This window comes from Myotis myotis, unplaced genomic scaffold (genome assembly GCF_014108235.1).
Source record: "Myotis myotis isolate mMyoMyo1 unplaced genomic scaffold, mMyoMyo1.p scaffold_m19_p_1, whole genome shotgun sequence".
Classification (NCBI taxonomy): Eukaryota; Metazoa; Chordata; class Mammalia; order Chiroptera; family Vespertilionidae; genus Myotis; species Myotis myotis.
In genome coordinates this window covers 77,753,392-77,766,248 of record NW_023416313.1, presented here as the reverse complement: position 1 = coordinate 77,766,248, position 12,857 = coordinate 77,753,392, and the positions used below count along the sequence as shown (strand labels likewise).

Below are 12,857 nucleotides of genomic sequence, written 5' to 3'. Positions count from 1 at the left end.
AAGAAGGTCAAGGTTCAATTCCCGGTCAGGGTACATGCCCAAGGTTGCAGGCTCCATCCCCAGTAAGGGGTATACAGTAGGCAGCCGATCAATGATTCTCTATCACTGATGTTTCTATCTCTCCCTCCCTCCTCTAAAATCAATAAAAATATATTTAAAGAAATAAAAATCAACATATAAAAATGGGTTTTTTTTAAATGAGCAGAGCCTCTATGACCTATGGAATAACACCAAGCATTTAACATACAAATAATTGGTGTCTCGGAAGAAGAGAAGAGAATATGGGATGAAATATCTAAAGAGGATAGTGATTTAAAAATTACCAATTTGATATAAAAAATGAACTTACACATTCAAGCACTTTAGCAAAACCACACCTAGACAAATCCTAGTGAAACTGCCATAACCCAAAGAAAATATTTGAAAATAGCTAAAAGAAGAAAACACTATATATACACAAACTAGTAGTGACACCTAACATACACAAATGCATACACGCACACAAACTAAATTTTAAAAAATTAAAGGGATAGCCCTGATCAGTGTTGCTCAGTGGTTACAGGATCAGCCCAAGCACTGAAGGATCATGGGTTCAATTTCCAGTCAAGGGTAATCTGAACCTGGGTTGCAGGTTCGATCCCCAGCTCTGGTTGGGTTGCACTGGGGAAGCAACCAATCACTATGTCTCTCTCACATCAAAGTTTCTCACTCTTTCTCCCCCTCCCTCCCACTCTGCATTATTAACTCAATGTCAACACCCCTTCATAATAAAAACTCTCAGCAAGATACAAATACACAAATTTTTATTCTAATAAAACCATCTAGAAAAAAACATTTAATAATAAAATATTGAAAACATTTCCCTTAAGACTTGGAATAAAGCAAGGGTGTCCATTCTCACAACTTCTATTCATCATTTTTCTATTAGTCCTAGCCAGTGCATAAAGGCAGGGGGAGAAAAGGAGGAACAAAAAGGTTGTAAAAGAAGAAGCTAATCTCTCTGTTCAAAGATGAGATAACTGTGTACAAGGAAAATCCTAAGAAATCTATAAAAACTAGATATAAGGTCAGTATACATAAATCAATTATATTTCTGTATATTAGCAGCAAACAACTCTGAAAACAAACTTTCATTAACAGCAACATCAAAATAACCACACTTATGAATAAATTTGAACAAAAATAAATGCTAGATCTCTACAATGAAGCTACAAGACACTGCTGAGACAAAGAAAACCTAAATATATGAAGAGAGCAAATTCATGCATTGGAAAACTCAGTATTATTAAGATAATTCTCCCCCAAATTGATCTATAGATTTTTTTTTATTAAATTTATTGGGATGATAGTGGTTAGTAAGATCATATAGGTTTTAAGTGTACATTTTTATGATACATAATCTGTATATTGCCTTGTGAACACCCAAAGTCAAATCATCTCCCATCACCATATTTCGCCCCCTTTATTCTTTACTACCCTCCTGATCTATGCAGATTTAATTCACCCTAATTAAAATCTCAGCAAGCACTTTTTCTAGAAATTGTCAACCTGTCCTAAAATGTATTTGGAAATACAAAGGACCTCAAATAGCCAAAACATTTTGAAAAAGAACAAAGATGAGGACTTGCATTACGTGATTTCAAGACTTACTATAAAACTATAATTCAAGACAGTGTGGTAATGGCATAGGGAAATTAAATAGATCACTGGAACAAAAGACACATATATGGTCAAACGATTTTCTGCAAAGGCACCAAGACAACTGGAAAAAGAAATCTTTCCAACAAATGGTGCTAGAACAACTATCTATTACCATCGGTATGAAAAAAGTGAACACTGAGCCCTACCTCACCCCATACACTAATATTATTTCAAGATAAACCACAGATTGAAACAGAAAGCTAAAACTATAAAGCTTTTAGAAAAAGACATAGGAGAACATCTTTATGCTCTTGAGTTTTCTTAGGACCCCAAAAGCACTAAACATTGAAGAAAAAAAAAAGAGCCCAGCATGGCTCAGTGGTTGAGCATTGACATGAACCAGGAGAGGAAGGACGGTTCAATTTCCAGTCAGGGCACATGCCTGGGTTGTGGGCTCGATCCCCAGTGTGGGGTGTGCAGGAGGCAGCTGAACAATGATTCTCTCTCGTCATTGATATTTCTCTCTCTCCCTTCCTCTGGAAATCAACAAAAATATATATTTTTTAAAAAGATACAACATAAAAATGTAAAGCTTCTGCCACAGATTGGGAGAAAACACTTATAATGCATATATATCTGACAAAAGACTTGCTGTCAGGATACATCAAGATCTCCTACAAATCACAAAGACAACCAGTCTTTAAAAATGTACAGAAGACATGAACAATCACACCACAAAATTATACTAACAGCCAACAACCTCATGAAAAGGTGATCAATATTAGTCCTTAAGAAATGCAAATTAAAACCATAACGAGACACTACTTCACACCTACTGGGTAGTTTCAATTAAAAAGACTGACAACACAAATGTTGACAAGCATATGGAGCAACTAAAATTCTCAGGCATTGCTGAGTATAAAGTGGTATAATCACTCTCTCAAGTATCCATAAAAGAAAAGGAGGGATATTCACATAATGGAATACTACTCAATACTTTTTACTGTAAATGAACTACCACCAGCATGGTATCAACATAAATGGATCTCAAAAATATTAAGCAAAGGTCAGACACAAATGAGTACATACTATATTATCCCCTTTATATAAACTTCAAAAACAGGCAAAAGTATTTTATAGTGATAGAAATTACAAACGTAATTGTTATGGTTTGGGAGGGGTGATTATGAGATGATACAAGGGAACTTTCTGGAATGAGAAAAATGTTATCTTGATTCTGGAGTTTTTATTACGCAAGTTTATACATGTATCAAACTCAACATTTTTACTGTAGATCTGTGGTTTTGTTGTATGTGAATTTTACTTCAAAAATAAAAAGCATCTCATTATTCACAGGCATATCTTGTCTCATTTTTTACAACTGTCTCTCATACACTAGTACTTCTGTGGGAGATGAAGTTCAGAATCAGTGGGGTTTTAGCAAATAGTATAAATATGGGTTCTTACCTTGCAAATCCTTGTGGCAGTTCTCCAAGGCCATACAGTGGATAAAGGTATGGGCTTTTGCCATATCTTGCCAAAGACTCACTGTAAAGTTTAATCCTATTAATGGTTTCACTACATGGTTGATCTAAATAGCTGGAGAAGAGGAAATAAATATTACAAGAGGCTTCGGTTTTCATTATTGTGTTCAATTTAAAATCTTTTTCTGCAGTAATTTCAACTTATTACCTTTGCATTTTACTTAAAAGGTTCTAACATTAATTTGCAACTAGAACCTCTTCTTTCAGTGTATGACATGGCTATATATTTGTTTAGCTAGAATTTCCACATTGGAAAAGTTACAAAATTCAGTTAGAATTCCAAACAATATATAAATCTAAAAATCAGAAAACTTACTCATCAGTTCTGTAAAGTGCCAGGGCATGACCAGTAAAATCTATAACATCTTGGCCCAAATCAAATTTCTTATACACCTCTCGCATTGCAGTCTTCTTAGGATCAACGCCCTCAAAAGTTCTAGCATCATTTTCATCGAAGTTGGCAACATATACTAGGAATTTTCTGAAGCGACGTTTTTCAAACAGCCCCATTAAGCCTAAAAGATAATTTTTCAAAAAGCACACACTCACAATAGAACACTGGAGAAAAAGTATGAAAGGAAAAGTTTAAATTTGCCATGTTATTATTTGAGGCTCTTCTAACACAGTGTGCAATTTAACCAGTTAACTGCCACGCTATTTTGAATTTAATTAAAAAAGGTCCGCCACTTGCCTCTATAGACTCTTACGGCATACAAATGGTTAAGATATGAGTGTTTGGACAACTTTAAAATAAACTGACATAAATATAACAGATCAGTAAGGTCTTCAATTTTAAAGTACAATTACAATAACAACCAGTACTTAATTAAATGTAGTATGTCTAATTATGTTTCTTATTAGGTACAAGGTCAAGATGACTTTGCAAAAACTATTTATTCACGAAGGCATCCAGCTGAATGTTCTTTTAACAACTCTAATTGATACTCGGCCAACTGCCTAAAATTCTGAATACTCTTCCTCTTCTTATCTGTATTTAGATGTTGATTATGCTGCTAGTCACTTTAATGAAGTCCTAAATCATCAGTTTACTGCTTTATACAATAAGAAGTAGTTCATTATACAGCAATAAATGACCACATAATAAACCCTCAGACATTCCTATTAGTCAGTTACTACTACTAGTATACAGCAAGTAGAAAGACAAGGGCAAAGAAACAGAAAACTTTCTGGTTTTACAATCTTTTTCCCCCTTTCCTAAACTGTACAGCTACTTCCAAAAACAACAATAGTTTCAAAAATAACAAACTCTCAAATGTTTCTTTTTTACCTGTTGACAATTTAGTGTTTTGATATTTTTAACATTCTTTCCCAAGACTATAACTGAAACCAACAAAACTGAAAATTCAAATGATCATAACCTGACCGGGTAGTTCAGTCGGTTAGAGCATCTTCCAGATATGCCAACTTGCGGGTTTGATCCCAGGTCATAGCACATAAAAAAATCAACCAATAAATGCTAAGTGGAACAACAAATTGGTGGGTTTTTTTCTTTCTCTCTCTTCTCTCTTTCTCTTTCTCTAAAATCAATTTAAAAAATTTATAAATGATTATAAGGCTATTAGTGACAGCTGACTACATATTTTACAACCTACCTTTAAGAATGGAGAGGATGTATATACAGTAAAGACATAACGCTAAAAAGAAATATTCTATCACCACATCAGCAAGTGGTGATAAGACCCAAGTTTAATTGTCTGGTGTTGGGTGAAAGACTAAAAAAGAAACATGAGTCACCACTGTAATGCGCTTGTATTTCAGGTATATTCTGGTGGACGCTGCCTGTTGGAACCTAAAGCTACCACCAACAGCTTATTGGGGATAACTGCGTAACTTTTTTTAAAAACCAGAATAAAAATCCTAGTGTCTTCTTAAATTCCTCTCCATTTCCTTTTTTCGTTCCCTCCCTCCCCTCATCATTATGGCTGGTGACCCTGTTTCACAGCCAAGCAGAGGTGCTCCAGCAGCTTCTCCGCCCCTTCCATGGTGCCATGCATGGTGCCAACTAGGGATATCCATTACTAGCAGTATGGCATCAAAACCACTGTGATTACAAACATTTTAGAGATCCAGTGCTCATTCTGAAAGTCATAATTGAAAGAGTTAAAATATTTCCTACTGTATAATTTTTATAACAGCTGCTTCTATAATGATGCCTTCCTATTTAAAACTGTACCACCCTGCCCTAGCCGGCTTGGCTCAGTGGATAGAGCATCGGCCTGCGGACTGAAGGGTCCCAGGTTTGATTCTGGCCAAGGGCACATGCCTGGGTTGCAGGCTTGATCCCCAGTGTGGGGTGTGCAGGAGGCAGCCAATCAATGATTCTCTCTCATCATTGATGCTTCTATCTCTCTCTCCTTCTCCCTTCCTCTCTGAAATCAATAGAGAAATATATTTTTAAAAATAATAAAATAAAACTGTATCCCCCCATACGTCCTCCATGTTCCAACTTTCTATACGGCATTATTATCATCATGACTTTTCCTTATTTACTTTTAGTCTGTCTCCTACTAATGTAAACTCCATTAGGGAAGCAATTTTTGTTTACTTTTTTCCTTCTGTTGAACCCTCCCTACTCCCAAACCCAGAAGAGTACCTGGCACATAGCAAGGGCTCAATAAATATTCAATCCATATAATCTTATGGGAGCAAATATAAAAGAAGCTGACTTATTCTTATATTAGGTATACCACATAAAAACAAAAATATTAAAATTATATTAAAAAATTAGAAAAAAAAATTTTTTAGAATTAGTCCCGAGTAGTGTCTTACCTTCATTTGAAATAGGTTTGACTTTCATTCATTCACTTATACAATGAAGTTTACTTATCAAAAAAACACACCAAAACTTTTAAAACATAAAAAAAAATTACAAAATCCAGAGTAGTTTCAGTAAGAGAATAGATAAAAGCTTTTCAATTAACTAAGAGGTAACCATAGAATTTTAAAAATTAGGGTAGAATCAGTATCATAAAAAACTAAGACATGGCACACAATATAGAATTCTAATGGTGGAATTAGAGGTGCAGCAAGCACAGCTACCTCAGACCACTGAAGCCCTGGGATGCACTTAGATCTGTGATATCAAAGGTGATTTGATGCCAAGGTGCTCCAGGTAAATAGATGCCTCACAGCAGTAAGAATAAGAATAAATAAACAAGCTAAAGATTTAGCTTTTCAAAGCTATTCATGAAAACTTCTCAAAACATTTCTGAACATACTAATTGTGTTCAACATTCTGTAGAGGTCATATACATTTCTCATTGATTTCACAAAAATAACATCTGACCAAGCAACAAATTATTTACTGGAACCTTGGCTTTTTAGCTGGCATCATGAACTATCTATCACGAGAACCAAGAGTGTCTACAGATCTGAAAAAAAAGCAATGGTAACGGGCTACATTAATAGAAGTATATTGTCCTAGGAAAATAACAGTTGCACTGACACTGAGCAGACAACATCTGGAGTATTATGTCTGGTCTGTTTGCAATACTATTATTATATACTAGAGGCCCAGTGTATGAAAATTGTGCACTAGGAGGAGGGGGGTACCTCAGCCCGAGCAGTCGAACATCCTTAGTGCTGCCGCAGAGGCAGGTGAGGCTCCCACCACCGAGGCTGCACTCATCAGCCATGAGCCCAGCTCAGGGCTTCTGACTGAGCAGGTCTCGCCCTGTAGGAGCGCACTGACCACCAGGGGGCAGCTCCAGCATTGAGCATCTGCCCCCTGGTGGTCAGTGCACATCATAGCGAAAAGTCGTTCCACCGTTCGGTTGGTTTGCATATTAGCCTTTTATTATATAGGACTAGAGGTCCGGTGCACAAAAATTTGTGCACTCGGGGGGAAGGGGGGGGTTCCTCAGCCCGGCCTGTGCCCTCTCGCAGTCTGGGACCCCTCGGGAGATAACGACCTGCTGGCTTAGGCCCGCTCCCAAGTGGCAGAGGGCAGGCCCAATCCCTAGGTGCAGCCCCTGGTCGGGCTCAGAGCAGGGCCGATTGGGGAGTTGGGGTGCCGCCCCCTGTCATGCACAGAGCAGGGCAGATCGGGAGGTTGCGATGCCACCCTCAGTCACGCTCAGGGTAGGGCCGATTGGGGGGTTGGGGCACCGCCCCCTGTCACACTCAAGGCAGGGTCGATGGGCAGGTTGCAGCGCCACCCCGTCACGCACAGAGCAGGGCCCATCAGGGGGGTTGGGGCTCCGTACCCTGTCACGCACAGAGCAGGGCCCATCAGGGAGGTTGGGGCTCCGTAAACTGTCATGCACAGAGCAGGGTCAATCAGGGGGTTGGGGAGCTCCCCCCGTCACGCACAGAGCAGGGCCGATCAGGGGGTTGGGGAGCTCCCCCCGTCACTCACAGAGTAGGGCCGATAGGGGAGTTGGGGCACCGCCCCCTGTCACACACAGAACAGGGCAGATTGGGGGGTTGGGGTGCCGCACCCTGTCACACTCAGGGCAGGGCCGATGGGGAGGTTATGGCTCTAACCCGTCACACACAGAGCAGGGCCCGTGGGGGGCGGTTGGGGCGTCACCCTCTATCACCCACAGAGCAGGGCTGATCAGGGGGTTGGGGCGCCGCCACTGTCACACTCAGGGCAGGGCCGATGGGGAGGTTAGGACTCTACCCCAGGGGTGGGCAAACTTTTTGACTCGAGGGCCACAATGGGTTCTTAAACTGGACCGGAGGGCCGGAACAAAAGCATGGATGGAGTGTTTGTGGGAACTAATATAAATTCAAAGTAAACATCATTACATAAAAGGGTACGGTCTTTTATTTCAATAGTTTTATTCATTTCAAACGGGCCGTATGTTTGCCCACGGCTGCTCTACCCCATCACACACAGAGCAGGGCCCGTGGCGGGGGGGGTTGGGGCACCGCACCCTGTCACACACACAGCCGCAGGGTGATCAGGGGGTTGGGGAGCTCCCCCCTATCAGGCACAGAGCAGGACTGATCAGGGGGTTGGGGCGCCTTCCCCTGTCATGAACAGAGCAGGGCGGATAGGGAGGTTGTGGCCCCGCCCCCTGTCACACACAGAGCCGCAGGGCCATCAGGGGGTTTGGGCGCTGGCCCCTGTCACGCTGATCCCAGTGCTGGGAGGCATATTACCCTTTTACTATATAGGATAGAGGCCTGGTGCACGGGTAGGGGCCAGCTGCTTTGCCCTGAAGGGTGTCCTGGATCAGGGTGGGGGTCCCCACTGGGGTGCCTGGCCAGCCTGGGTGAGGGGATGATGGCTGTTTGCAGCTGGTCACACACCCTTCAGGGTGGGGGTCCCCACTGGGGTGCCTGGCCAGTCTGGGTGAGGGGCTGAGGGCTGTTTTCAGGCTGGCGGGTGACAGAAGCTCCCAACCGCTCCTTTTTTTCTTTTGTTTTTAATTCTGGGCTAGCTTTAGCCCTGAGGCTTGTCTCCAGCTCTTAGGCCTCCGCTGGCCTTTGTTTACCTTTTGTATTCGAAACAATGTTGCGATCCTGCTGGCTGAAGCCCTACGGACTAAAGCAGGTTTCTGGGGTTTTGTTTAGCTTCTATATTTGTAACATAGTTGCTTAGAGTTGCAGTTCAGAGGCCTGCAGTGGCAGGCGGGGAACGTTGGAGTCCTCCGTCACTGAAGCAAGCAAGCCTCATGTTCACTTTAAGCTGCCTGGCTGCCGGCCGCCATCTTGGCTGGCAGTTAATTTGCATATTGCCCTGATTAGCCAATGGAAAGGGTAGCAGTAGTACGCCAATTACCATGTTTCTCTTTTATTAGATAGGATAGGATAATCTTGGCAAATCAGAGAATTTACAAAAAAAAGTGTATAAGAGATCAAGATAGCATATTATATGAGAAACAATCACAGAAACTAGAAATGTTTACCATGAAGAAAAAAGGATCAGATGGTACATAACAGTTAAAATATTTTTAAAAGCTGTATATACTATATATAGTACAGTAGTTATAACTATGGGGGGTTCTTGAGTCAGATAAATCTGACTTCCAGCCAGTTCTACCAGTCAGAAGTTATGCTACTTTGGGCTTTTCTTTCACATTGCTATATCTCAGTTTTCCCATCTGTAAAATATAATAGCACCCACATCTCACAGGTTTGTAATAAAGGACTACATAAACTAAAATTAGATAACACAGAGTGTGTTACAGCATACAGTACATGTATGCTGGCAAACATGTTCAGTAAATGTAAGCTATAATCCTATACAATAAAAGCCTAATATGCTAAGTGTCCGGTCAACTGGTCAGCCGTTCAACCAACCAAAACGTAATATGCTAATGATATGCTAAGGTCGCTCAATCGCTTGCTATGACATGCACTGACCACCAGGGGGCAGACAGTCAACCGTTCAACCAGTCGCTATGATGTGCACTGACCATCGGGGGCAGACACTCTAACCAGTAGGTTAGCTTGCTGCTGGGGTCCGGCTGGCGACACGAGCCGGACATGTCCTGGAGCCCTCCCATGGTTCCTCCCCAGCTGGCCAATATCCCGCATCTCTCCCCAGCCCCAATGGTGTACCAGTGGGGTCTCTTGGCCTGGCTGTGCCGTTTCACAATCCAGGACCCCCTCAGGATGTCAGAGAGCCAGTTTTGGCCTGATTCCGCAGGCCAGGTCGAGGGACTCCACTGGTGCACAAATCCATACACTGGGCCTCTAGTTAAAACTATAAAGTAATTTATTCATATCTTTCTCTTTTATTTTACATTTCTCTTGAACTTCCCTACCTCGACACTTCCTTATCTCATTCATTAACTTTGTCTAGAATTTCCTTACCACCACTGACTTCAAAATTCTATCCACTAATATAAAAACAGCTGCTGATAAGGTAGTGATATGGTAAAAATTCATCAAACTGTATACTAAAAAAACAGGTAAATTCTACTGTATATAAATTATGTCTCAATAAACCTAGCTTAAAAATGTATACATTAAGCCCAGCCAGAGTGACTCAGTGGTTGAGGGTTGACCTATAAACCAGGAGTCACAGTTCGATTCCTGATCAGGGCACTTGGACGGGTTACGGGCTCGGTCCCTAGTGTGGGGCATGCTGGAGGCAGTCTCTCATCACTGATGTTTTTGTCTTTCTCTCTCCCTTCCTCTCTGAAATCAATAAAAATATACTTTAAAATAAATCCATAGGTAAGAGCTCAAAGGTAATAAAAAATAAAAAGCACAAACTTTGTTTAAAAGGAATGTATTCAACCTCTTGCATTCCTAGTTCTATGAAAACACTTTATGCAATTATACTCACTGTCATATTTTATTATATTTTTTAATATATTTTTTAATTGATTTCAGAGAAGAAGGGAAAGGGAGAGATACAACATCAATCAGAGAAAATCAGCAATTAGCTGCTTCCCACATACCCCCTACTAGGGATCTTTAAAATATTTAAAACTAGAGGCCAGGTGCACAAAATTGTGCACGGGTAGGGTCCCTAGGCCTGGCTGGCAATCAGAGCCAATTGGGGCCTTACAGCTGCTAGCTGGGGCCTCCCTTCCCTGGCTGCCGGCTGCTGGCCGGGGCCTTCCTTCATTCCATGCTGCCCTCTGGTGGTTAGCATATGTCATAGTAAGCGATCATACTCCCAGTCTCCCGGTCAAACTCTCGAAGAGGACAATTTGCATATTAGGCTTTTATATATATGGAAGACAGTCTGGCCAGTGTTGCTCAGTGGTTGAGTGTAAACCTATGAACCAGGAGGTCACGGTTCGATTTCTGCTCAGGGGACATGCCTGGGTTGTAGGCTTACACTATGGGGAGTATGGGAGGCAGCCGATCAATGATTCTCTTTCATCATCAATGTTTCTATCTCTCCCTCTCCCTTCCTCTCTGAAATCAATAAAAATATGTTTTAAAAAAAGGATTTAAAATAATTTCTAACCCATGATTACACCACTAACTCCCTTCAATTTAATTTGGAGCCATTCCCTTCCTTTCCCAATTGTCAATTCTAACCTAGCAAAACTATTAGTGGATTTTTTTTTACTATCCAGCTATAGTGTCTTTCAGCATTTTAGGCCCAATATTTTCTCCCCTAATAGCAAGAAGTAAATAAATGGAGTTAGGAAGAACTGCCAAATAAATAAGAAAACTTTTCCACATTTATGCCAAAATAAAATTACTGGAGAATTTATCAATTCTTTTCCTATTCTCCCAAACCTTTCCCTCCTCTAAACTCCTAAAACATCTAGTATATAAAACTCATCTACTCCTTAGTTATACAAACTTGTCCTTTCTTAAGCTGCTCTGTACAACAACTAGAACACCCTAAAGAACAGAGGTCCTTTCTAGGGGTGTTTGCTACTTAAGAGATCAAGACAGAAAATGTTAGCCAGGAATCTTTGGTTGAGCCAATGGAGGAAATAATTTAGGGCAGAGAATAAAATCACACCATACTCACTAGAAATTCCTAAACACAGAGATTTTGGAGAATGGCAACAACATCAACTTAGAAGATGGGTTTCGCCAGATCAGAGTTCTTTTCTTTTTCAGCAGGTTGGACAATATAGTCTAGGTCCTAGAGCAGGGGTGGGCAAACTTTTTGACTTGAGGGCCACAATGGGCTCTTAAACTGGACCGGAGGGCCAGAACAAAAGCATGGATGGAGTGTTTGTGTGAACTAATATAAATTCAAAGTAAACATCACTACATAAAAGGGTACAGTCGTTTTTTTTTTTTTAGTTTTATTCATTTCAAACGGGCCGTAGTTTGCCCACGGCTGTCCTAGACTCTAGGAGGTCAGCTTAATACAGTTAAGAACACAGGCTTTGGAGCAATCCCTCCAGGGTTTCAATTCCCATCCTGCTACTTAAATCACTTATGTGATTTCAGGCCTGCATTTTCTTATCTATAAAATGGAAAACTTACTTCATAAAGGTGTTTTAAAAGCCAGGTAAGAAAACGAATGTGAAGTGTTTAGCACAGAGGCTAACACACAGGAAACACAAAAAAGCAACTGATCTTTTGAATTATTACTATGAAAGAGCACTACTAGACCTAGACATAGAGATGGTCATGATATAGAGATGGTCATTTAAACTCTCTTTAAATGTCAAGAAGAATAGAAAAATTTGAACATTCTGTTCATTAAGGTATTCTCAACTGCCCAGAATAGTGTCTGGCATGTAATACACATTCAGTAAATATTTTTTGATCGAATGAGTGGATGAGGGTTGATGTAAGGGATATTAAATTTAATCTCTAAGAGTCATTTTCCATTGTAAAACCTTAACATTCTGAAAAAATAAAATTACTTACTAGATGCCAGGGCTTCTGCTTCAGTAGAAGGAACCTTGTAGATTTTTCCTCCCTTATAGACAAAGCTCCCTTCAGTCACTTTGAAATCCAGATAACGAGTGACTTCTGTATAAAGTAGCATCTTAACCAGCTGACCTATAAAAGTCACACAATTTCAAACTATAATTAATATCCTACTATCCTTAAAAACTAGCAGAAAATACATTTACCAATATTAATGGCTTCATAATTTGTTAGCATTGTCCAATAACTCCTACAAAAAGTCTCCAAAGCCATATTTTAAATGAGACTATCAGAATGCATACCTATTTGTTAGCATATTTAGAAGTATTTTTTAATGTTACAACTTCAAGGTTAATAACATCATTAACTTGCTTTTGTAAAAGCTACACAATT

General features: G+C 40.3%; 1 protein-coding gene across 2 annotated transcripts in view; it reads right to left on the bottom strand.

Annotated features, from left to right (window-relative positions):
* The window catches only part of GDI2 (GDP dissociation inhibitor 2), a 45,416-nt gene that overhangs the window by 8,769 nt on the left and 23,790 nt on the right, over positions 1–12,857 (bottom strand). For both annotated transcript variants that reach the window (XM_036342207.1, XM_036342208.1), the window contains exons 4-6: positions 12,462–12,596; positions 3,502–3,700; positions 3,109–3,240 (exon numbers count right to left, since the gene is read on the bottom strand). In XM_036342207.1, coding sequence (XP_036198100.1) covers positions 3,109–3,240; positions 3,502–3,700; positions 12,462–12,596 — 466 coding nt within the window. The remainder of the gene's footprint in view (positions 1–3,108; positions 3,241–3,501; positions 3,701–12,461; positions 12,597–12,857) is intronic.